The sequence below is a fragment of the Salvelinus namaycush genome, chromosome 23 (assembly GCF_016432855.1).
Source record: "Salvelinus namaycush isolate Seneca chromosome 23, SaNama_1.0, whole genome shotgun sequence".
NCBI lineage: Eukaryota > Metazoa > Chordata > Actinopteri > Salmoniformes > Salmonidae > Salvelinus > Salvelinus namaycush.
In genome coordinates, this window is record NC_052329.1 from 27,968,511 (window position 1) to 27,996,479 (window position 27,969).

The window sequence follows — 27,969 nt, forward strand, 5'->3', positions numbered from 1 at the left end:
AATGGACCAAACCAACCCTTCTCTCCAGACTACTGAACAGTAGAAGCCTGGTCCTTCACAGAGGAACTGGATATAGGCTCGGTCCCAAATGGAACCATATTCCCTATACAGAACACTACGCAGGGAATAGGATGTCATTTCAGACACAGCCATGGTGAATACATTCATGAATTTAATGGTGGTGATATCGCCACAGGCATAAACCCTGTTTCCATGACGATGAGGATCACACCTCTAGGCTGGTCTGGTGTTTCTCATCTCAAAGTGACACAGATAAATGGGAAGATAGGAGAGGAGGAAAGTGGAGAGAAGGAGGAGAAGAGGCTAATACTGGATGAAAAATACTTCTGCATAGAACTAATGTGTCCATCTGATAAAACAGTACTGTAGTAACTCAGCCAAATACTCATTTGATCTGATGCATTCATTTCATCTAAATAAACACTGTAAAAGGAAATTATACATGAACAGCTTTTCAAAGCATGTTAAATAAGAGAGATATCTGTTACTGTACACTCTGTTCAAGCAAAACACCTGATATCTATTTTTTATCAGACAGGCTGTCACGTTCTGACCCTAGTTATTGTGTTAATCCTTTGTTTTGTTGGTCAGGACGTGAGCTGGGTGGGCATTCTATGTGTTGTGTTTCTATGTTGGGTTTAATGTGCCTGATATGGTTCTCAATTAGAGGCAGGTGTTTGACGTTCCTCTGATTGAGAACCATATTTAAGGTAGGCTGTTCTCACTGTTTGTTTGTGGGTGATTGTCGCTGTGTCTGTGTTTATTGCACCACACGGTACTGTCTCGTCTCGTTCGTTCGTTCGTTCTTTCCTGTTCATGCGTGCTTCGTTATATGTAGTTTGCATGTTCAGGTCAGTCTACGTTGTTTGTTATTTTGTAAATATTCAAGTATAGTTCGTGTCAGTGTTCGTCGTGTCTAATAAATTCATTATGTCTACATACCTCGCTGCTCATTGGTCATCTGATCCCTCTCTCCTCTCCTCGTCCGAGGAGGAGGAATATTACGACGACCGTTACACAGGCTGATATCTATGTTTAATAGACGGGCTAATACAGGTGTAAAGACGGAAATGATATCCCTTCTAACACCTTACTAAGTCACACATAATCCTTGACTCAAAGAATACCATAACACTTTTCAACAATTTAAACAGGGTTGGATATCATCATCTCACAGTATTAGCCAGTCAGACAAGCTGCAGAGGGAAAACTGTTGCTTTAGACAACGCCTGAGGATTGGTGGTTGAAGGCATTGTTGTCAGGTATGAAAGTGCCTTGAATTGGTAATAGGCTTACAGGGTGCACAAACAGGACAACTACACCTGTCCTCCTTTATCTAGGTCCAGAACAAACCTAGAGTGTGTGGAGAACAAACCAAGAAACAGTATGTGTTACAAATGGCACCCTATCCCTTATATAGTGCACTACTTTTGAACAGAGCCCTGTCCAGAAGGCGTGCACTATGTAGGGAATAGGGTCCCATTTGGGATGCAGCAAAGTGTGCGACAAGATCAAACCTAGACAAAGAGTGTGGGAAGTCAGGGTTTATGCAGCTGCCAGTGTCTTTCCCTACAGACAAATCAAACAGGGCAGGCTTTAGACTGGCTCAGCTCCATCTCTGCGCTAGTGCGGTAATCAGATCTGTGTGTGTGGGTTTGTGTGTGGAGTCCCAGACCTGCAGTTGTAGTAATCAGATAAGGTTGGTTTGTACAGCAGACAAACACCATCTTCAAAGAAGCACGGCCCATTAGGTGTAAGATAAACCCTGGCTCCTGGCCTGAGGGAGGACCCACCTAGACACAGCACCACCACACCCCAGGGCTTACCTTTCTCCTACACAGACCCAGGCACACCTCTCTCTGGGTAGAGTTACCTGAGGTCAAGGCAGGTGGAGGTTTAAATAAGTAGCATCCTAAATGGGACACAAACAAGGCTCAAGCTGTAGCCAAAGACAGACTCCAGTGGTAGAAGATTGTTGCAGCCTTATTTCTCACCCAGGACAAAGAGGACTAAGTAAGTCATCCAAAATTACACATAGGGTGTCATTTTTGAAGTACTAAATCGGTTCCCACCAGACAGTGAGGTGCCATTTATAATCTTGTGAAAACAAACCATTGTTTAATAGGAAGTATAATAATTTCCTTGAATTTTACAGAGTGAACTTTGTAGTGTAAAGTAACCTCTGAACATGAGATCAGAATACAAAGGACATGTTACAGTAAAGCATTGGTGTTAATGACTGTGATGACAAGTGACACACACACACACACACACACACACACACACACACACACACACACACACACACACACACACACACACACACACACACACACACACACACACACACACACACACACACACAATAGCTGGGACAATAAACCAAAAATTGTCAACATGGACCACACCGATCACTTATTGTAGGCATTTTGCTGATATCGTTCATTATGATAAGTAGCCTATACTAGAGAAATGTGAAGTTTGAAATGAAATAAGTTTGCTAATATGGGTGATTGTTAATGGGACAATTGATGCAAACAACCATCAAACTAAAGGATAATTTAAAAAAAACTGTTGTGCATATTTATGTTATTAATGTTTATCGTTATCGCATCATTTCAGGCAATTTATCGCAATGTGGATTTTTGTCCATATCGCCCAGCTTTAACAAACACGTGCACACACACACGCACATGCACGCACACACACACACACACACACATTCCTCCATCGACACCTCCTTAAAGGGACTGTTGTACTCCTCCAACTACACAATCTGCTTGATCAGTGTTGAACTTTAGATGGCAGTCCCACAGCGCTGAATGCCTTATCTAACAGAGGCAGCATGGTTACTGCTACTCGGCCTTCTGTAGAACACTAATCCCAGTTCTCTAATAGAACGCAGTGTAGCAGTAGCTGCATATCAAACATAAAGTCATCTAAAGTTATACTGGATAATTCAATGACCTACTATAACTACACTGAACAAAAATATGAACACAACATGCAACAATTTCAAAGATTTTACAGAGTTACAGTTCATAAAAGGAAATCAGTCAATTTAAATAAAATATAGGTCCTAATCTATATATTTCACATGACTGGGAATACAGATATACATCTGTTGGTCACAGATAGCTGAAAGAAAAGGTAGGGGCGTCGATCAGAAAACCTGTCACTATCTGGTGTGACCACCATTTGCCTCATGCAGCGTGACACATCTCCTTTGCATAGAGTTGATCAGGCTGTTGATTGTGGCCTGTGGAATGTTGTCCCACTCCTCTTCAATGGCTGTGAGAAATTGCTGGATATTGGTCGGAACTGGAACACGCTGTCGTATACGTCGGTCCAGAGCACCCCAAACGTGGGTGGGTGACATGGGTGACATGTCTGCTGAGTATGCAGGCCATGGAAGAAATGGGACATTTTAAGCTTCAAGGAATTGTGTACAGATCCATGCGACATGGGGCTGTGCATTTTGATGCTGAAACATGAGGTGATGGTGGCGGATGAATGGCACAACAATGGGCCTCAGGATCTCGTCACGGTATCTCTGTGCATTCAAATTGCCATCGATAAAATGCAATTGTGTTCGTTGTCCGTAGCTTATTCCTGCTCATACCAATGTTGACATCAGCAAACCGCTCGCCCACACAACGCCATACACACTGTCTACCATCTGCCTGGTACAGTTGAAATCAAGATTCATCCGTGAAGAGCACACTTCTCCAGCGTGCCAGTGGCCATCGAAGGTGAGCATTTGCCCACTGAAGTCTGGTACGACGCCGAACTGCAGTCAGGTGTCCGGGTGGCTCGTCTCAGACGATCCCGCCGTTGAAGAAGCCCTGATGTGGAGGTCCTGAGCTGGCGTAGCTACAATTGGTCTGCGGTTGTAAGGCCGGTTGGACGTACTGCCAAATTCTCTATAACAACTTTGGAGGCGGCTTATGGTAGCGATTTTATTATTAAATTCTCTGGCAAGAGCTCTGGTGGACATTCCTGCAGTCAGGATGCCAATTGCACGCTCCCTCAAAACTTGAGACATCTGTGGCATTGTGTTGTGTGACAAAACTGCACATTTTAGAGTGACCTTTTATTGTCCCCAGCACAAGGTGCACCTGTGTAATGATCATGCTGTTTAATCAGCTTCTTGATATGCCACACCTGTCAGGTGGATGGATTATCTTGGCAAAGGGGAAATGCTCACTAACAGGGATGTAAACTATTTGTGCACAACATTTGAGAGAAATAAGCTTTTTATGAGTATGGAACAATTCTGGGAGCTTTAATTTCACTTTACATGTTGAGTTTATATTTTTGTTCAGTATATATAGCTATATTATACTTGAAAGTAGTCAGATTTGTAGGCCCACTCTGTGAGTGCATCCCAAATGGCACCCTATTCCCTATATAGTGCACTACTTTTGACCAGAGACTAATGGGGTGTATATGGAATAGGGTGCCATTTGAGACACATACACTTTCTGCCACATTGGCAGACCTGCAGGCAGCGCTGGTCTCGTGGAGATAGTAGTGGATGTTCTTAGTCAGACCCACAATGGAGGATTCAGAAACATCATTCACGCACACGCTCACGCACACACAGACATGAACGTACAGACACACACACACACAGACATGAATGTACAGACACACACACAGACATGAATGTACAGACACACACACAGACATGAATGTACAGACACACAGACACAGACATGAATGTACAGACACACACACAGACGTGAATGTACAGACACACACACCGACGTGAATGTACAGACATACACACACAGACATGAACGTACAGACACACACACAGACATGAATGTACACACACACACACACAGACATGAACGTACAGACACACACACAGACATGAATGTACAGACACACACACAGCCGTGAATGTACAGACACACACACAGACTTGAATGCAGGTTAAGAAGCACAGTGCCAAGGAGTTTTTCCTAGCCACTGTGCTTCTACACCTGCATTGCTTGCTGTTTGGGGTTTTAGGCTGGGTTTCTGTACAGCACTTTGAGATATCAGCTGATGTAAGAAGGGCTTTATAAATACATTTGATTTGATTTGATGAATGTACAGACACACACAGACATGAATGTACAGACACACACAGCCATGAATGTACAGACACACACAGACATGAATGTACAGACACACACACAGACATGAGTGTACAGACACACACACAGCTCTTCTACATGCACAGACAGCTATCCCCATAACACCCGGTCTCCTTATACATCCAGGGAAGTACCACGTCCACATGCATATATTTACAGTATGCAGTACGCCTGCCTGCCAGCCTGTCTGCCTTCCAGCCTGCCTGACAGGACTTGTCCTTTCACGCACAGGTAATTGCTGTTTGATAGAGACTCAATCGCCCGTGCATGCCACGCATCCGGACGCACCGGGGGGAAGGAGAGGTGTGGTATGGAGCCACCGGGGCGGGGAGTGGGACAGTAAAACATGAGAATGCTTGTAGAGCAGAATTACAGTCTTGTATTTATGCAGTGGTGTCACTGGTCTGTAAATCTCAGGAATACTCTAAGGTCTGTAAGGTATGATTATGGTTCTGGTGAGAGTGGGACATGGGGCGGGTCTGGGTACTGGATGAGGATGAGAAGTTGGCTGACCCTAAACCCTGTTATTACATCCCTACCACCCCATCTGGATTCACCAGGATTCCAGATCACACAACAGATGTGCTGCAGCATGTTAGGGATAGTGTAGTGTTAACTGTAGTGTTACAATTACACCTACAGGGCTAGACTGCATGTTCAGCAAGCTCTACAGTAGGTCAGAGTATCATTTCTGTATTCCAATAAAACCTGTCGCCCGTCTGTTAAACACATGATCCTAGTAAATCATGATTATAATCAGGCAGGGAAAGGCAGCTCCTGTCCTCGGGGGCCTGAGTATCTGCAGGAGACTTTTGTTCTGTTTCAGAGCAGCGTTTTAAACCTGGGGCAACTCCATGAGCGATCATACTTCTGGCGATAAAAAGTGAAAAGCAGCAGACTCCAAGTACCAGAGTTGCCCTTCACTGATTGAGATCATAAACAGTTTACAATCGGTACCTATAATACAGTTTTAGTTGGGTTGTATCTCTGGTTGTGTTTGGATAGAAATACTGATTCCATGCTCTGCCTGTATTGCCTGAGTATCTGTGTCATGTGTGGAGGAAAGGAAGCAGGATTACATGCTTATAATCCCTGGTACTGTATAGTACACTATTTTTGACCAGGGTCCATAGGGAATAGGGTATCATTTGGAATGTAGCCATGGTCTGGGAGAACAGTAATATATATTGATTTATTTCTTAACTCTGATATGACAGCTATTCTTTTCATTGTGAATTAACTGTGTATTAATGTTTAGATAGCAGGTCAAGGATGGTTGAGAGGCCGGTACGATGGTAAACAGGGAAGACAGATTTCCTATATACACCCTGAGATGAGATTAGCTAACTGGGTTTTCTGCGGACGTGAAGTGTTCTCAGAGGAACTGAGTTGAAGGGTCAACAGTTTAAGATGGTTACAGGCACAAGGCATTTCCTGCCTGTCACTGTGTACCCACTGAATAGTCTAAATTGTATCTAGCATCATAGAAGGTGTCACGGCACTGATATGCAGCTGTGAACTCACACTACTAGCCTTGTTCCACATCTACATGTGGTTTAGCTAACTGTACTGACAATCATCACCATGCTATATATACTATATCGCCCTTTGGTCACAGTTTGAGAGAGTGGGCTGTAATCTGTGACTGACAGGCAGTGTCCTGGCCATGCTGGTACAACAACCACTGTGTCAGTTTAATACAATCACACTACAGACTGGAACAGAAACTTGTTCTAGAAAGTAAAAAATATAAAATAGATAATTCCAAATGTATGTAACTGAAGTACCTCTTGGCATGAACTTAAGTTGTGGCATGTTTTTTGTCTTGGTATAGGACACTGTCAATGTTCTAGTTAATTAACAACCAAAACAACAAGAGACAAGCCTTAATACGTCCCCAGTCCTGAGATTAGTTTACCTCAGACAAAGAGGCTCCCCATGCTAACAACAGTCACAGTCTCTCCTCTAAATGTTCCTTCAGTACTTATCTATCCGACATCATCGTGTTCTCAGAGCCGTGGCCCGGGGCCTCAACAAGGCGTCTGACTGACAACCAGGATCCATCCCTCCTGCATATCAGTTGGTCGGATGGAGTGTTCATGTATAGAATGACACACACACACACACACACACACACACACACACACACACACACACACACACACACACACACACACACACACACACACACACACACACACACACACACACACACACACACACACACACACACCATAGAAGGGGTAGGTAGGGCAGGGGGAAATACATACTTTGTGGAAACTTGCTTTGTGTACAAACTTATTGTTATCTTAGAACAGGATCCTGATTCTGTCTGCATGGCGTCAAGAATCAGATGAAGACAAAGGGTCAGAGAAGAAACCATAGCCTGAAGCTACTGTCTGACAAGCTGCCTAACCCCCTCACTAGTGACGTCAGGAGCTGTAACCTGATCAACACAGAGGACATGAGGTAAAACAGTGTGGCGGCACCTCCCAAGAGCAACCTGGATCAGGTGTTGAGGGGGTTTAAGGTGCCAGGTTATGATGAGATGGAAGGATGGAGAGAGAGAGATGGAAAGATAGTCGTGGAGAGACAGGGCTGATGTCAGCCTATAGATAAACTTGTCAAGAAGGAGGTGATAATGGAATGGACTGAGCTCTGTTACATAAACTAAGGAGGAGAGGGAGGAGAGGTAGAAAGGCCTGTCTGTTGAAGGAAAAGAGCAGTACTGTAGATTGATTACCTGTCAGATCGTACCTACAGTAGGGAATAAGGTGTGATTTGGGATGCACCCCAGATCATTGCTAAGGCATGTGTTAGAGTGTATGTTAGAGTGTGAGTGAGAGTGTGAGAGTCTTATGTTCATACTGACCGTGACAAATCTGTGTGTTGTCTAGAAACCAGCTCCCCACTACTACAACACTTCCTACTGAAAGGAACCCTGTTTCATTGGGAGAAACACTGTGAAACTGTGACATTCTGAACAGGATTAGAGGTGAGTTACATTCCATGGCTGTTATACAGGGGTACAGACTATTATAGGGTTGTTATATACGGGTACAGACTCGTATAGGGTTGTTATAGAGGGGTACAGACTATTATAGAGGTGTTATACAGGGGTACAGACTATTATAGGGTTATTATTCAGGGGTACAGAAAATTATAGGGTTATTATACAGGGGCGCAGACTATTATAGGGTTGTTATACAGGGGTACAGACTATTATAGGGTTGTTATACAGGGGTACAGACTATTATAGGGTTATTATACAGGGGTACAGACTATTATAGGGTTGTTATACAGGGGTACAGACTATTATAGGGTTGTTATACAGGGGTACATACTATTATAGGGGCATTGTAAAGGGGTACAGACTATTATAGGGTTGTTATACAGGGGTACATACTATTATAGGGGCATTATACAGGGGTACAGACTATTATAGGGGTGTTATACAGGGGTACACACTATTATAGGGGCATTATACAGGGGTAGAGACTATTATAGGGGTGTTATACAGGGGTACAGACTATTATATGGTTATTATTCAGGGGTATAGACTATTATAGGGTTGTTATACAGGGGTACATACTATTATAGGGGAATTATACAGTGGTACAGACTATTATAGGGTTGTTATACAGGGGTACAGACTATTATAGGGTTGTTATACAGGGGTACATACTATTATAGGGGTGTTATACAGGGGTACACACTATTATAGGGGCATTATACAGGGGTAGAGACTATTATAGGGGTGTTATACAGGGGTACAGACTATTATATGGTTATTATTCAGGGGTATAGACTATTATAGGGTTGTTATACAGGGGTACATACTATTATAGGGTTGTTATACAGGGGTACAGACTACTAAAGGGGTGTTATACTGGGGTACAGACTACTATAGGGCTGTTATACAGGTGTACAGACTATTATATGGGTGTTATATAGGAGTTGTTATACAGGGGTACAGACTATTATAGGGTTGTTATACAGGGGTACTGACTATTATAGGGTTGTTATTCAGGGGTACAGACTATTATAGGGTTATTATACAGGGGTACAGACTATTATAGGGTTATTATACAGGGGTACAGACTATTGTAGGGTTATTATACAGGGGTACAGACTATTATAGGGTTATTATACAGGGGTACAGACTATTATAGGGGTGTTATATAGGAGTTGTTATACAGGGGTACATACTATTATAGGGTTGTTATACAGGGGTACAGACTATTATAGGGTTGTTATACAGGGGTACTGACTATTATAGGGTTGTTATTCAGGGGTACAGACTATTATAGGGTTATTATACAGGGGTACAGACTATTATAGGGTTATTATACAGGGGTACAGACTATTATAGGGTTATTATACAGGGGTACAGACTATTTTAGGGTTATTATACAGGGGTACAGACTATTATAGGGGTGTTATATAGGAGTTGTTATTCAGGGGTACAGACTATTATAGGGTTGTTATACAGGGGTACAGACTATTATAGGGTTGTTATTCAGGGGTACAGACTATTATAGGGTTATTATACAGGGGTACAGACTATTATAGGGTTATTATACAGGGGTACAGACTATTATAGGGGTGTTATATAGGAGTTGTTATACAGGGGTACAGACTATTATAGGGTTATTATACAGGGGTACAGACTATTATAGGGCTGTTATACAGGGGTACAGACTATTATAGGGTTGTTATACAGGGGTACAGACTATTATAGGGTTGTTATTCAGGGGTACAGACTATTATAGGGTTATTATTCAGGGGTACAGGCTATTATAGAGGTGTTATACAGGGGTACAGACTATTATAGGGTTGTTATACAGGGGTGTTATTTTTTATAAATGTTTTATTTAACCTTTATTTAACTAGGCAAGTCAGTTGAGAACAAATTCTTATTTACAATGACAGCCTACCGGGGAACTGTCACGAAGTCGAAGCCTCTCCTTGTTCGGGCGGTGCTCGGCGGTCGACGTTACCGGTCTTCTAGCCATCATTGATCCATTTTTCATTTTCCATTTGGTTTTGTCTTGTCTTCCTACACACCTGGTTTCAATCCCACTCATTACCTGTTGTACTTCCCTGCCACCTATACACACGACTCTGACAGAATCTCTGACCCAAAATGAAGTCAGCAGGAGAAGGTACCCCGGCCATGGAGGTCGAGGAGCGCGTGATGGAACATACGGTGATGATTTACAATCTGAGCGCCGCCATGGATCGCGTTGTCCAGAATATGGACCGCTGGGAGACACAGGGAGTTTTTCCAGCGCCTCCACCAGCACAACCGGGGTCTCCCCTGAGCGTCTTTTTCCCGCCTGAACCCAGCAGGATCCACAGGGGTACGACGGAGATACTGCCGGCTGCCAGGGTTTCCTCCTCAAACTAAGCTTATATCTGGCCACGGTCCACCCAGCTCCATCAGACCGTGAGAAGAGTTACGCCCTCATCTCGTGCCTCACCCGGAAAGCCCTGGAGTGGGCCAGCGCTGTGTGTGGAGAAGAGGATGCGGCGTTGGACCATTTTGAGGAGTTCACCCGCCATTTCCGGACAGTATTCGACCACCCACCCGAAGGCAGAGCGGCGGGTGAGCGCCTCTACCACCTGAGGCAGGAGACGAGGAGCGCACAGGAGTTTGCTCGGGAGTTTAGGACCCTGGCTGCCGGCACTGGATGGAGCGACAGGGCCCTGATCGACCATTGCCACTGTAGTCTACGCGAGGACGTCCGTCGGGAGCTGGCCTGCAGAGACACCACCCTCACCTTCGACCAGCTGGTGGACCTGTCCATCAGGCTGGACAACATGCTGGCTACTCGTGGACATCTAGATCGGGGTCTGGTTGTTCCATCCTCCCGCACCCTCTCTCCTGTACCCATGGAGTTGGGAGGGATGGTGCGCAGGGAGAATGGAGGGGGTTCCCGCTCGTGCACCATATGTGGTCGCAGAGGTCACACTGCTGGTCGGTGCTGGGTTGGTTCCTCTGGGAATCGAGGCAGCAGGCAGGGCACTCTGCGTCACCCCAGATGAGTAGGCACCATTCTCATCCAGAGCCCTCTGTTGCACATATGTTTGTCTCTGTCACTTATCCTGAATTTTCCCCGCGTTCCCAGCATAAGGCGCTAGTAGATTCAGGCGCGGCTGGGAATTTCATTAATAAAGGTTTAGCTCATAGTTTAGGGATCCCCATTGTTCCTGTGGATATACCTTTTACCGTTCATGCCTTAGATAGTCGACCATTCGGGTCAGGGTTTATCAGGGAGGCCACCGCTCCTTTGAGTATGGTAACGCAGGGGGGTCACAAGGAGAAGATTAGTCTTTTCCTTATTGATTCTCCTGCGTACTCTGTGGTGCTAGGCCTACCCTGGTTAGCTTGTCATAACCCCACTGTTTCGTGGCCACAGAGGGCTCTCACGGGGTGGTCGCGAGAGTGCTCAGGTAGTTGTTTAGGTGTTTCCGTTGGTGCTGCTACGGTGGAAAGTCCAGACCAGGTCTCCACCGTGCGCATCCCCCCAGAATATGCAGATTTGGCTCTCGCCTTCTGTAAAAGGAGGGCGACTCAATTACCACCCCATCGACGGGGGAATTGTGCGATAGATCTCCTGGTAGACGCTGCATTTCCCAGGAGTCATGTGTATCCCCTGTCGCAAGCGGAGACGGTGGCTATGGAGACATATGTCTTCGAATCCCTGCATCAGGGGTACATTCAGCCCTCCATTTCCCCCGTCTCCTCGAGTTTCTTTTTTGTGAAGAAGGATGGAGGTTTGCGCCCGTGCATTGATTATCGAGGTCTAAATAAAATCACGGTGAGGTATAGTTACCCGCTACCTCTTATCGCTACGGCGATTGAGTCAATGCACGGGGCGCGCTTTTTCACTAAACTGGATCTCAGAAGTGCGTACAATCTGGTGCGTATTCGGAAGGGAGACGAGTGGAAGACGGCATTTAGTACTACCTCAGGGCATTATGAGTACCTCGTCATGCCGTATGGGTTGATGAATGCTCCATCAGTCTTCCAATCATTTGTAGACGAGATTTTCAGAGACCTGCACGGGCAGGGTGTAGTGGTGTATATCGATGACATCCTGATATACTCCGCTACACGCGACGAGCATGTGTCTCTGGTGCGCAAAGTGCTTGGTCGCCTGTTGGAGCATGACCTATATGTCAAGGCTGAGAAATGCTTGTTCTTCCAACAGTCCGTCTCCTTCCTAGGGCATCGGATTTCCACGTCAGGAGTGGAGATGAAGAGTGACCGCATTGCAGCCGTGCGTAATTGGCCGACTCCCACCACGGTAAAGGAGGTGCAGCGATTCTTAGGGTTTGCCAACTACTACCGGAGGTTTATCCGAGGATTTGGTCAGGTTGCTGCTCCCATTACCTCACTGCTAAAGGGGGGCCCGTGGCGCTTGCAGTGGTCAGCTGAGGCGAACAGGGCTTTTAGGCACCTGAAGGCTTTGTTTACCTCTGTTCGCGACCAACTGATCTATTGGGCCCACATGTCTTCCTCCTCTGGTCATCCTGGGATAGGTCGGACGGTGCGCTGTCTTGAAGGGAGGTACTGGTGGCCCACTTTAGCTAAGGACGTGAGGATTTATGTTTCCTCCTGCTCAGTGTGCGCCCAGTGCAAGGCTCCTAGACACCTGCCCAGAGGTAAGTTACAACCCTTACCCGTTCCACAACGGCCGTGGTCACACCTGTCGGTGGATTCTTTAACTGATCTTCCACTTTCACAGGGTAACACCACGATCCTGGTCGTTGTGGATCGTCATCTCCTCCCTTTGCCCGGTCTCCCTACGGCCTTACAAACTGCGGAGGCCCTGTTTACACACGTTTTCCGGCACTATGAGGTGCCTGAGGATATAGTGTCTGATCGGGGTCCCCAGTTCACGTCAAGGGTCTGGAAGGCGTTCATGGAACGTCTGGGGGTCTCGGTCAGCCTTACCTCAGGTTTTCACCCCGAGAGTAATGGGCAGGTGGAGAGAGTTAACCAGGATGTGGGTAGGTTTCTGCGGTCTTATTGCCAGGACCGGCCGGAGGAGTGGGCGAAGTTCGTGCCATGGGCAGAGATGGCCCAGAACTCGCTCCGCCACTCCTCCACTAACCTTTCTCCCTTTCAATGTGTATTAGGTTATCAGCCGGTTCTGGCTCCTTGGCATCAGAGTCAGACCGAGGCTCCTGCGGTGGACAATTGGTTCCGGCGCTCGGAGGAAACCTGGGAGGCCGCCCACGTCCACCTTCAGCACGCCATACTACGCCAGAAAGTTGGCGCAGACCGTCACCTCAGTGAGGCCCCGGTGTTCGCACCAGGGGACAGGGTCTGGTTCTTGACCCGAAACCTGCCCCTCCGCCTGCCCTGCCGGACGCTGGGTCCGCGGTTTGTGGGGCCGTCTAAAGTCCTGAGGAGAGTGAACGAGGTATGTTATAGGTTACAGCTACCCACTAATTACCGTATTAACCCCTCGTTCGATGTGTCTCTCCTCAGGCCGGTGGTGGCTGGCCCGCTTCAGGAGGCTGAAGTGCGAGATGTTCCTCCACCCCCTCTGGACATCGAGGGGGTCCCGGCGTACTCCGTTCGATCCATCTTGGATTCGAGACGTCGGGCGAGGGGCCTTCAGTACCTCGTGGAGTGGGAGGGGTCCGGAGGAGAGATGCTGGGTTCCGGTGGAGGACGTGTTAGATCCTTCCATGCTGCAGGATTTTCACCGTCTCCATCCGGATCGCCCTGCGCCTCGCCCTCCGGGTCGTCCCCGAGGTCGGTGTCGAAGCGCTGCTGGAGCCGCGCGTCAGGGGGGGGTACTGTCACGACTTCTGCCGAAGTCGAAGCCTCTCCTTGTTCGGGCGGTGCTCGGCGGTCGACGTCACCGGTCTTCTAGCCATCATTGATCCATTTTTCATTTTCCATTGGTTTTGTCTTGGCTTCCTACACACCTGGTTTCAATCACACTCATTACCTGTTGTGTATTTAACCCTCTGTTTCCCCTCATGTCTTTGTCAGAGATTGTTTGATGTTCAGTTTCGTGTTGTTTTGTATTGGTGCGCGACGGGTCCTCGTACCCACTTTGTTTTATTGCTATTATAGTTTTGGAGTTATGTTTTATTTATTGTTATTAAACAACTCCATTACATTAAGTTTGATTCTCCTGCGCCTGACTTCCCTGCCACCTATACACACGACTCTGACAGGAACAGTGGGTTAACTGCCTTGCTCAGGGGCAGAACGACAGATTTTTACACTGTCAGCTTGGGGATTAGATCCAGCAACCTTTCGTTTACTGACCCAATGCTCTAAACACTAGGCTACCTGCCGCCCCATACAGGGGTACAGACTATTCAAACCGTTGACCCTTTAGTTCAGCGTCCCAACAGCTGCTCTGACACTGAGGGGAATACCAAGGAATAGTAGGGGTTAAAGATCTTATGCACACACTGGTCGAGGTCCCTGTACACCATCTTAGGTTACAGAGGAAGGAGCTACTGTACAGTAGAGAGCCATCTCAAGCATGCCTCCTGTGGCAGCCATGTCTCACACATGCACACACACACACACACACACACACACACACACACACACACACACACACACACACACACACACACACACACACACACACACACACACACACACACACACACACACACACACACACACACACACACACACACACACACACAGTCTTTAAGTAGTGTGTCTGCCTCTGTTCCCAAGGAGGCTATAAGAGTACCTGTAACCCGGTCTGAGTAATGCAGTGGGACTTATTATTCACTAAGCTCTCTCTCCCACAGGTTCAAATATGTAACATAATTTCCTGCCAGTGTCATTCAGCACAAAGGCACATGATGCTGAATGACAACGTCCCCTGGGAATATGTGACTAAGAACGTCACTACGGTCTGAGACTCAATGGCTAAGAAACTATTTGGACATTAAACAACGAATGCTAGAATAAATACATGCCCCAAAGTATTCGGGATACTTGACTTGGAGATCTAAGACTGAAAATAAATCTATTTGTTTCTATTCTACAAAATCAGGTTGTTTAAAATAAGAGGTAACACAAAATCACACTCTCAAACAATGATTAAGTGGAATTTCTATCCAATGGGATAATATGTTATTGAATATGTCATACAGTCTATCCTTTATGTACCGCATTTGATTTTTGATTAGGGAGTGAAGCTCAAATATAATTTACTATCCTGTCGATTTAGGTTTATAAGAGGGACTGACTGTTAGAGAGACATGTTTGGTAAGAGGGGAGTTGTCCTGTCTAGATGGTCTACCCTGTGAGAGAACATCTGGTGAATCTTCACTCAGTCTGAGATGGTAGATCAGACCAGTGCTACGTCTCAAATGGCACGCTATTCCCTACATACTGCACTACTTTTGATGAGAACCCATAGGGCTCTGAGCAAATTAAGTGTACTATATAGGGAATAGGGAGCTATTTGGGACGTGGACAAAAGTAGTGCACAATTTAGGGAATGGGGTGCCATTTGAGATTCCCCCCTGGTGTAGATATAACCATGTTTACTGTATCTCAATGATACGCATTAAACAATGTTTTCTTTCCATCTACAGGCCTCCTACATTACTTTTAGGACTCAATTAAACTCCTGCAGCGAGGTTTTGGAATGCTGAGAGGAGAGTTGCATCACCCCAATTAGTTCTGTTTCAGATGGACGTTTTGATGGTGTGTTTGTGTGCAGCCAGAGAGTTTTGATGAACGTTTGAAAAGGAAGATTCAGTGATTATACCAAGGGATTTTCACATCCACTGTTCCCTGCCTGCCACCCCTTCACAGCGGTGCTTCCTTCAGATGTCCAGGGTACATACCCACACACACACACACACACACACACACACACACACACACACACACACACACACACACACACACACACACACACACACACACACACACACACACACACACACACACACACACACACACACACACACACACACACACACACACCCAGGGTTTATAGGGAGAAGGGAGAAAGGGAACTAGCCAGGCAGATATGGAAAAAAGGAATGCCCAATAGGTGCTGTTGAACAAAGGCTGTTTGGAAGATATGAGATACAGGAGACTATCAGATGTGGATATGAGCCTTGCGATAAGGCCTTCCTTCTAGCAAGAGGAGACTCACAGGTGCTGTGTCCCAAATTGCACCCTACTCCTTACATCGTGCGCTACTTTGGACCAAAGCACTATGGGACCTGGTCACTCACATGCACATACACACACTTGCACACAAGCCACTATTCCTCTATTGCAGGTATTCCCAAACTGGGGTATGAGCAATGCCGTCGGGGTACGCCCCCAAAATGTAATATATTTTTCTTCACATTTTTTTTTTTCACATTTACCTGAGTAGCCTCGTTTCACTGCCAAAAATAAAATGAAAGCATCTAGTGTTCAGCGAAACAACAACACTATGTCAAATACAGGTAGCCTAGTCACATAATTAACATCCAATCACATTAACCCTTACTCTCTCGCGGGAATTCCACTAACGGTCCGTATGTGGCAACACTCCTTCGGTGGCCTCCAACTGCTTTTAAATGCTAGTAAAACTAAGTGCATGCTCTTCAACCAATTTCTGCCCGCACCCTCCCGCCTGACTAGCATCACTACTCTGGACAGTTCTGACCTAGAATATGTGGACAACTACAAATACCTAGGTATCTGGTTAGACTGTAAACTCTCCTTCCAGACTCACATTAAGCATCTCCAATCCAAAATTTAATCTAGAATCGACTTCCTATTTTGCAACAAAGCCTCCTTCACTCATGCTGCCAAACATACCCTCGTAAAACTGACTATCCTACCGATCTTTGACTTTGGCGATGTCTTTTACAAAATAGCCCCCAACACTACTCAGCAAACTGGATGCAGTCTATCACAGTGCCCTCCGTTTTATCACCAAAGCCCCATATACTACCACCACTGCGACCTCTATGCTCCCATTGGCTGGCCCTCACTACATATCCGTCGCCAAACCCACTGGCTCCAGGTCATCTATAAGTCTTTGCTAGGTAAAGCCCTGCCTTATTTCAGCTCACTGGTCACCATAGCAACACCCACCCGTAGCACGCGCTCCAGCAAGTATATTGCACTGGTCATCCCAAAAGCCAACACTTCCTTTGGCCGCCTCTCCTTCCAGTTCTGTGCTGCCAATGACTGGAACGAATTGCAAAAATCTCTGAAGCTGGAGTCATATCTCCCTCTCTAGGTTTAAGCATCAGCTGTCAGAGCAGCTTACCGATCACTGTACCTGTACATAGCCAATCTGTAAATAGCACACCCAACTACCTCATCCCCATATTATTACTTACCCTCTTGCTCTTTTGCACCCCAGTATCTCTACTTGCACATCATCATCTGCACATATATCACTCCAATATTAATGCTAAGTTGTAATTATTTTTGCCTCTAGGGCCTATTTATTGCCTACCTCTCTACTCTTCTACATTTGCACACACTGTACATAGATCTTTCTATTTTTATTTTCTTTTGTGTTATTTACTGTACGTTTGTTTATGTGCAACTCTGTGTTGTTGTTTTTGTTGCACTGCTATGCTTTATCTTGGCCAGGTCGCAGTTGTAAATGAGAACTTGTTCTCAACTGGCCTACTTGGTTAAATCAAGGTGAAATAAAAAATAACAAGTATGTAGCCAAACGTAGCTGCTGCTCATTCCGTTTGCTAGAAAGTTGATTAATGGTTAAAAAAAGTAGGGCCCGCGTCCATAGAGACACATACCAGCTCTACTGCCAGCAGTACTACACCTGCACCTGTCGACGACACAAGTTGTTCTGCTTCCATGAGCGCATCCAATGCTAGCATCAGTAATTCTACATTTGTTGTTAGCCCAGCTAGCATGGACTCTGACAGTTGTGAATCTGATGCAGCCGAAGAGCTAATGCCTGCTTACCCAGAAAACCACCGAACAGCAGACAGGGACGTTGGACCATCGAAGAGACGCAAATATGATGAGAACTACATTGATTTGGGGTTGACTTATATTGGGAGCAGTGCCTTTCCTCAGCCACAGTGTGTTATATGTGCAAAAGTACTATCTCACAACTCGATGAAACCTTCACTCTTGCGCTGACACTTAGAAAAATAAAACATGCCAATTTGAAAAATAAGCCATGGGAGTTTTTGGAGCGAGAATTAAGATGACTTTTGAGTAGTAAGACATGTATAAAAGCAACAGATACCATTAATAAGAAAGGGCTAGAAGCGTCTTATATGGTGAGCTACCGAGTGGCAAGGACAGGCAAGCCCCATACTATTGTGGAGGACTTAATTCTTCCTGCTGCCACAGATATCGCTGGGACAATGCTGGGGAAAAAAGACCAAAAAATATATACAGACAATGCCTCCATCAAACAACACTGTTTCACGACGCATCAGTGACATGGCAGGAGATGTTTTGAAACAACTACTGCTTCGCATACAAGCCAGAGAATTCTATGTGTTACACCTGGATGAGTCCACAGATGTGGCGGGCCTGGCACACCTTCTGGTGTATGTCTGTTACGTTTATGGGAGGTCAATTAAGGAAGACATCCTCTTCTGCAAACCACTGGAAACCAGGACAACAGGAGAGGATATTTTTAAAGTACTGGACAGCTTTGTGACATCAAATGGACTTTGGTGGTCAAGATGTGTTGGTATCTGTACTGATGGTGCAAAAGCCATAACAGGGAGACATAGTGAGGTGGTAACGTGCATGCAAGCAGTTGCTCCCAACGCCACTTGGGTACACTGCAGCATCCACCAAGAGGCTCTTGCTGCCAAGGGAATGCCTGACAGCTTGAAATATGTTTTGGACACTAGAGTGGAAATGGTAAACTTTGTTAAAGCAAGGCCCCTGAACTCTCATGTATTTTCTGCACTATGCAGCGACCATGTAACGCTTTTACAACATACAGAAGTGCGCTGGTTATTAAGGGGCAAAGTATTGTCACGTTTTTTTAAATTGAGAGACGACCTTAAAGATTTCTTTACTGACCATAATTTTCACTTATCTGACCGCTTGCATGATGACAAGTTCATCACACGACTGGCCTATCTGGGTGAATGATCTGAATCTAGGATTTTACAGGGCCTCTCCGCAACTATATTCAATGTGCAGGACAAAATTGAGGCTATGATTAAGAAGTTGGAGCTCTTCTCTGTCTGCATTAACAAGGACAACGCACATGTCTTTCTATCATTGTATGATTTTTTTGTGTGCAAATTAACTCAAGCTTACGGACAATGCCAAATGTGATATAGCGAAGGACCTGAGTGGATGACACAAACAACTGGATTCGTTATCCCTTTCATGCCCTGCCTCCAGTCCCACTTACCGATATCTGAACAAGAGGGCCTCATCTAAATTGCAACAAGCGGTTCTGTGAAAATTGAATTTAATCAGAAGCCACTGCCAGATTTCGCTCAGAGTATCCTGCCTTGGCAAATTGCGCTGTTAAGACACTGATGCCCTTTGCAACCACGTACCTATGTAAGAGTGGATTCTCAGCCCTCCCTAGCATGAAAACTAAATACAGGCACAGAGTGTGTGTGGAAAATGATTTAAGACTTATACTCTCTCCAATACAACCCAACTGTCACGACTCCTACCGAAGGTGGCTCCCCTTCCTGTTCGGGTGGCGCTCGGCGGTCGTTGTCACCAGCCTACTAGCTGCCACTGATCCCTTTTCCCCTTTCTGTTTATTGGTTGCACCTGTTTGTGTTTTAGGCTGATTAGTCGGGCTTTATTTACCAGCAGGCCCGCCACTTGTCAGTGGATTCCCGGAACGATCTTCCCCCGTCTCAGGGGAACACTACGGTCTTGGTTGTTGTGGATCGGTTTTCTAAGTTCTGCCGTCTCCTCCCGTTGCCCGGTCTCCCTACAGCCCTACAGACTGCGGAGGCGCTATTTACCCACGTCTTCCGGCACTACGGGGTGCCTGAGGACATTGTCTCTGATCGGGGTCCCCAGTTCACGTCCCGGGTATGGAGGGCGTTTATGGAGCGTCTGGGGGTCTCGGTCAGCCTGACCTCCGGTTATCACCCCGAGAGTAATGGGCAGGTGGAGAGAGTGAACCAGGAGGTGGGTAGGTTTCTGCGGTCGTATTGCCAGGACCGGCCAGGGGAGTGGTCGAGGTACGTCCCATGGGCGGAGTTGGCCCAGAACTCACTCCGTCACTCCTCGACGAACCTATCACCATTTCAGTGTGTGTTGGGCTACCAGCCGGTCCTGGCACCTTGGCATCCGAGTCAGACCGAGGCTCCTGCGGTGGAGGAGTGGGTGCAGCGCTCCAAGGAGACCTGGAGAGCCGTCCAGGAATCCCTCAAACAAGCCAGTGGACGGCAGAAGAGGAGTGCTGACTGCCACCGCAGTGAGGCCCCCGTGTTTGTACTGGGGGACAGGGTCTGGCTCTCGACCCGAAACCTACCCCTCCGCTTGCCCTGCCGGAAGCTGGGGCCGCAATGTGTGGGGCCCTTCAAAGTCCTGAGGAGGATAAACGAGGTGTGTTATAGATTACAACTCCCTTCCTATTATCGTATTAACCCCTCGTTTCATGTGTCTCTCCTCAGGCCGGTGGTAGCTGGTCCCCTGCAGGACGGTGGTGAGGTGCCGGAGGTCCCCCCGCCCCCCCCCGGCCATCGAGGGGTCCCCGGCGTATACGATACGGGCCATTATGGACTCGAGACGCCGGGTGAGGGGCCTGCAGTACCTCGTGGACTGGGAGGGGTACGGTCCGGAGGAGAGGTGCTGGTACCGGTGGGGGACATATTGGACCCGTCACTGTTGAGGGATTTCCATCGCCTCCATCCGGATCGCCCTGCGGGTCGCCCTCGAGGCCGGTGTCGGCGCGCTGCTGGAGCCGCGCGTCAGGGGGGGGGGGTACTGTCACGACTCCTACCGAAGGTGGCTCCCCTTCCTGTTCGGGTGGCGCTCGGCGGTCGTCGTCACCGGCCTACTAGCTGCCACTGATCCCTTTCCCCTTTCTGTTTATTGGTTGCACCTGTTTGTGTTTTAGGCTGATTAGTCGGGTTTCCCATTTTTATGGGTTTTGTTGGACTGTTTAAGTCCCCCGTGTTTTGGGCATTTGTTTTGGTGTGCGCCCTGTGTTTCGTGGGGTTGGTTTATGTTCACCGGTTTTTGTGCATTAAAAGGAATAGCACTACCCTGAACTCTCTGCTTCCTGCGCCTGACTTCTCACCCACTACACCCCGGACGTTACACCAACATTGCAGAGGTATGTGCATCCTTTCAAGCACACCCTTCTCATTAACATGTGGTGAGTTATTCACAATTTTTGATGAATAAATAAATATGTTTTATATGTAAGATGACTAAGTGAAGAGCAAAATTATTGATTATTATTCTATTATTATTTGTGCCCTGGTCCTATAAGAGCTCTTTGTCACTTCCCACGAGCCGGGTTGTGACAAACTCACACTCATTCTTATGTTTAATAAATGTATTGTTTAGTGTGTGTGTGGCAGGCTTACAATGATGGCAAAAAACAACACGTGAGAGTGTGCTGACCCTGGTGCTCGAGGGGGTACGCAGCTGGAGGTTGAATGTTTGAAGGGGTACGGGACTATAAAAGGTTTGGTCACCACTGCTCTATTGGTTTCATTCAGTTGGTACTACATCATTTCTGTACTTCAAGTTTACCTGTATCCGTCAGCATAGTACCACATAAGTAATTAATTATACCAATCATTTTTTCTTTCATAAGTTATTTAAAAGTTTAGGGTTTTCTGTTCATCTAAAGGATACAATTAACCAAAACATCAATACCAAACCACATCCAACCGATGGGAGCCTGCTTCTATTGGTAAAGTCATGAATTCACTTTGCCTGAGTTGTATAGCTGGGTATGTGTGTAGAGGTGTATAGCTGGGTATGTGTGTATAGGTGTATAGCTGGGTATGTGTGTATAGGTGTATAGCTGGGTATGTGTGTATAGGTGTATAGCTGGGTATGTGTGTATAGGTGTATAGCTGGGTATGTGTGTAGAGGTGTATAGCTGGGTATGTGTGTATAGGTGTATAGCTGGGTATGTGTGTAGAGGTGTATAGCTGGGTATGTGTGTAGAGGTGTATAGCTGGGTATGTGTGTATAGGTGTATAGCTGGGTATGTGTGTAGAGGTGTATAGCTGGGTATGTGTGTATAGGTGTATAGCTGGGTATGTGTGTAGAGGTGTATAGCTGGGTATGTGTGTAGAGGTGTATAGCTGGGTATGTGTGTATAGGTGTATAGCTGGGTATGTGTGTATAGGTGTATAGCTGGGTATGTGTGTAGAGGTGTATAGCTGGGTATGTGTGTATAGGTGTATAGCTGGGTATGTGTGTAGAGGTGTATAGCTGGGTATGTGTGTATAGGTGTATAGCTGGGTATGTGTGTATAGGTGTATAGCTGGGTATGTGTGTAGAGGTGTATAGCTGGGTATGTGTGTAGAGGTGTATAGCTGGGTATGTGTGTGTACCTTTCGAAGGTCACCTGATCTATCTGTTCTAGATGTTTCATGAAAACTATTAAAGTATAAATGTACCTTTTTACACAGCATCTCAACTGTCTCCTTTGCTTATAAGCAAAATTAAATAGCAACACGTCTGCTAACATTGTTGTCTTAACATAATCTGCCAGAGGTGACAGGACAGGAGCAATCTTTTTGCGAAAAATAAATGACCCAAATGGCATCCTATTTCCAATAAAGTGAACTACTCTGGTCGAAAGTAGTGCCCTACATAGGGAATAGGGTGCCATTTGAGACGCAAGCCTAGTCTATTCAAGAGCGATATTAACACTTTCCTCAGCTGGTAACTATTATCCTGTCCTCCAGGCGAGAGGTTTGAAAGGTCAAAGGTGAAAAGTGAAGGGCCATCTTACCGTCGTCCAGGTCAGGTATGATGGTGACCCTGGCAGTGTGGTACTCCTGTCTCAGACGGCCTCCCATGGGCATACTGAGGGTAACGTTGAAGCTCTCCTCCTCTTCATACAGAGAGTCATCTATGATCACCACACGACAGGACTTCTCCGTCTCGCCCTTATCGAAGCGCAGGACACTGTTGTGTTCCTCAGGTCTGGATATGTAGTCAGAGTAGGACAGGACTGTAGAGGGGATGGTCCCTGTAGCTGTGGCTGTAGGAGAGAGGAAATGAGAGAGGGATGAGAAGAGAGGGAGGTGTGTGTGTGTGTGTGTGTGTGTGTGTGTGTGTGTGTGTGTGTGTGTGTGTGTGTGTGTGTGTGTGTGTGTGTGTGTGTGTGTGTGTGTGTGTGTGTGTGTGTGTGTGTGTGTGTGTGTGTGTGTGTGTGGACTGTACCTTGCTGTGTGTAGCAGATGACCATGAGTTCCTGTGTGACATCACCACTCCTGCGCACTGGGATCAGCAGCTCCCCAATGTCCTCCTCTATAGGGTAGACTGCAGACGGGATGAACACTGTCGACTCTGGGGAGGGGAAAGAGAGCGAGGGGGGGTGAGACAGAGAGAGTGAGTTGGGGGGAGAGATAGAGAGAGGGGGAGACAGAGAGAGAGAGAGAGAGAGAGAGAGAGAGAGAGAGAGAGAGAGAGAGAGAGAGAGAGAGAGAGAGAGCGAGCGAGCGAGAGAGAGAGAGCGAGGGACAGAGAGAGAGAGAGAGAGAGAGAGAGAGAGAGAGAGAGAGAGAGAGCGAGAGCGAGAGAGCGGGGGACAGAGAGAGAGAGAGCGAGTGAGAGAGAGAGAGAGATAAACCACATCCTTCTCACTGTGTACATACTTATTTCATTAATACAGAAGTTATGCTGATGAGAAGAGGGTACAACAATGTGTTGAATATTTCTGTCTATTACAATATGTTGCTGCTGGTGCTCTGGTCCAGGCTCCTCTCTGAGGACAGAGTTCTATAAAGGATGAGTTGACCCAGTGAACTGAGGCAGAAGACATAGTCTGCGTCGCAAATGGCACCCTATTTCCTATATACAGTAGTACACTCCTTTTGACCAGAGCCCTATGTATGCTCTGGTCAAAAGTTGGGCACTATATTGGGAATAGGGCATCATTTGGGATCCATCCAGAGGATACGATGACTAACATCAGTGGTTGGCACAGACAACTACCCAGAAGCCTCTCTGATTTGACAGCTGGCGCACAGGGACCAATCAGGGAATACATATACATTTAGTGAATTGTTAATAGGAAAAGTCCAGCTACCGTACTGTAGACTTTGAATGTGAAGAAGGACAGTTAAAGTGGGCCTGGATAATAAACCTGACGTGTCTTGATTCTGTTAGCAAGCAGAGACCTGTTCAAACCATTGGTCTTTTTTTACAGTTTGTGTTAGTCACTCCCCCTGTCCTGTCCTGTCCTTTCCTCTCCTTATCTCCTTCTCTCCTCTCCTCCTTTACTCTGCATAGCGTGACTGTGTCTAAGTTACTAAACCTGAGTTACATCCCAGAGGCCTACACTAAGAAGTATCTACCCCACATAGACAAGTTTACAATATTCTCTCTATCACTGTTATGCTTCTTCTTAAAACCTATTCTTTACTGTAATTGTGAATCTGGTCATCTGTGCTAATAAGGTGCCAGTGTGCTAGCAGGGCCTGAACTCTCACAACCCCCAACAGTCCCACCTGACCAATTACTGTCTGACCAGGACACTGGACCAATGGCTCCCTGCCCTTCTCAGCCCGGTCTTGACTAAATAAGTAGATGTTCTACCTCCTACTCAGGCTGGCAGAACCTACAAGCTTATAGCCCTTAATACCAGCTCCTACCAAGGCTGACAGGCCTTCATGTGGAGGGCTTCTCCTCTCTCTCTCTCTCTGACTAAATTTGAACTCTTCTGATAGTTGAAGAGATTCACATTTAAAGGAGCTGCTAGAACCTGGGTCAATTGTAATGTAAGTCCCAAATGGCACCCTATTCCGTATGTAGAGCACTCCTTTTTACCTGGGCCCATAGGGCTCTGGTCAAAGTAGTGCACTAAAAAGGGAATAGGGTGCCATTTGAGACACAGGTGTATTCTGAGAAGCTGGGAAATCATGGAAATCTAAAATAGCATTTTGATATGTTAATGTATCAATATACATGTTTGTGGTCATGAAGCAAAATTATATGTTAATGTGTAACGGCAAAATCATAATATTGATATTACAGCTGCACCATCGAGAGCATCCTGACTGGTTGCATCACTGCCTGGTATGGCATCTACTAGCTTCCGACCGCAATGCTCTACAGAGTGTAGTGTGTACGGCCCAGTACATCACTGGGACCAAGCTTCCTGCCATCCAGGACCTCTATACCAGGCGGTGTCAGAGGAAGGCCATAAAAATTGTCAAAGACTCCAGCCACCTTAGTCATAGACAGTTCTCTCTGCTACCGCACGGCAAGCGGTACCGGAGCACCAAGTCTAGGTCCAAGAGGCTTCCAAACAGCTTCTACTCCCAAGCCATAAGATTCCTCAACATCTAATCAAATGGCTACCCAGCCTATTTGCATTGCCCCTCTTTTACTCTGCTGCTACTCTCTGTTTATTATCCATGCATAGCCACTTTAATAACTCTACCTACATGTACATATTACCTCAATTACCTCGACTAACCTGTGCCCCCGCACATTAACTCTGTACCGGTACCCCTTGTATATAGCCTCGCTATTATTATTTTACTGCTGCTCTTTAATTATTTGTTACTTTAATTTCTTATTGTCATGACTTCCACCGAAGTTGGTTCCTCTCCATGTTCGGGCGGCGGTCGGCGTCGCCGGTCTTCTAGCCATCATTGATCCATTTTTCATTTTCCATTTGTTTTGTCTTGTCTTCCCACACACCTGGTTTCAATTCCATCATTACATGTTGTGTATTTAACCCTCTGTTCCCCACATGTCCTTGTCTGGAATTGTTTATTGTAAGTGCTTGAGCACGTCAGTTTTTGCTCTCCTGCGCCTGACTTCTCTGCCGCCAGTACGCACCCCTTACACCTATATATATATCTTTTTTTAAATTAAACATTTTAATATTTTTGTATTTATTTTATTTGTTGATATTTTTTCTCCATCTTGAAATAAATGTTTTCTTTTTTTTCTTCTTTTTTTTCTTTTTTACATTTGTTTAGGTATTTTTTCTTAAAACTGCATTGTTGGTTAAGGGCTTGTAAGTAAGCATTTCACTGTAAGGTGAAATGGGGATCCTAATAAAATACCTAATACCTTTGTCAGCCTCATTAGTGAAGCTGCTCTCTGTTGTATTTGGTGCATGTGACTAATACAAATTGACTTGACTTGATAGCTGCATGTTATCTTAATTTCCCTCAAGGGACTAGAGTGTTTTGTGAGACAAACAGTACCAACCTCCATACATTTTAACCAACGTAAGTTGTTGACAGAATATTCCTCCTCTCACACAGAGGGACCCCAGAGGGGGAAGTAGAGGAGAGGCATCATTTATATGTACATTATGCAAGACTTCCAGCATTATGCAAGACTTCTCAGACTTCCAGCTACAGTATCACAGGGGAACGAACGGCTTAGCTGCTGTTTTTAAAAACCTTGTTTGTCTGAACTGTATTTAGATACTTTGACTACTGTACGTCCCTAATAGCACCCTATTCCCTATGTAGTGGGAATATGGTGCCATTTGGGACACAGCCGTTGGGTAAACAACATGAGAAGCCTGGGAAGGCTCCAGTCTACTGTTCTCCATCCATACCCTGGGTCTGACCCTAACCTTGGGATTCTCCATACCCAATGTAACTGTATTTATTTATTTAACCTTGTTTATTTACCTTTCTGGAGGAAACAACTTCCCATATGGACTATGGTTACAGTGTTACTGATCACTAAATCTAACCTGGGGTTGCAAAACTCGGGTAACTTTTCCAAAATTCCCAGGCTCTGGAGCCAGGCCAGGGATTGATAAGAGGCAGAGAGCAGCTTCACTAACAAAGAGCAGCTTCACTAACAAAGAGCAGCTTCACTAACAGAGAGCAGCTTCACTAACAGAGAGCAGCTTAGCTAACAGAGAGCAGCTTCACTAACAGAGAGCAGCTTCACTAACAGAGAGCAGCTTCACTAACAAAGAGCAGCTTCACTAACAGAGAGCAGCTTAGCTAACAGAGAGCAGCTTCACTAACAGAGAGCAGCTTCACTAACAGAGAGCAGCGTCACTAACAGAGAGCAGCTTCACTAACAGAGAGCAGCTTAGCTAACAGAGAGCAGCTTCACTAACAGAGAGCAGCTTCACTAACAAAGAGCAGCTTCACTAACAAAGAGCGGCTTCACTAACAGAGAGCATATTCACTAACAGAGAGCATATTCACTAACAGAGAGCATATTCACTAACAGAGAGCAGCTTCACTAACAAAGAGCAGCTTCACTAACAGAGAGCATATTCACTAACAGAGAGCAGCTTAGCTAACAGAGAGCAGCTTCACTAACATAGAGCATATTCACGAACAGAGAGCAGCTTCACTAACAAAGAGCAGCTTCACTAACAGAGAGCAGCTTCACTAACAGAGAGCAGCTTCACTAACAGAGAGAAGCTTCACTAACAGTGAGCAGCTTAGCTAACAGAGAGCAGCTTCACTAACAGAGAGAAGCTTCACTAACAGTGAGCAGCTTCACTAACAGAGAGCAGCTTAGCTAACAGAGAGCAGCTTCACTAACAGAGAGCAGCTTCACTAACAGAGAGAAGCTTCACTAACAGTGAGCAGCTTAGCTAACAGAGAGCAGCTTCACTAACAGAGAGCAGCTTCACTAACAAAGAGCAGCTTCACTAACAAAGAG

The 27,969-nt window shown here is 46.1% G+C and overlaps 1 protein-coding gene across 1 annotated transcript in view; it reads right to left on the reverse strand.

Moving 5' to 3' along the window:
- Positions 1-27,969, reverse strand: part of frem2b (FRAS1 related extracellular matrix 2b) — a 136,152-nt gene that overhangs the window by 24,390 nt on the left and 83,793 nt on the right. The window contains exons 8-9 of the mRNA XM_038961809.1: positions 23,530-23,655; positions 23,096-23,347 (exon numbers count right to left, since the gene is read on the reverse strand). Of these exons, the coding sequence (XP_038817737.1) occupies positions 23,096-23,347; positions 23,530-23,655 (378 nt within the window). The remainder of the gene's footprint in view (positions 1-23,095; positions 23,348-23,529; positions 23,656-27,969) is intronic.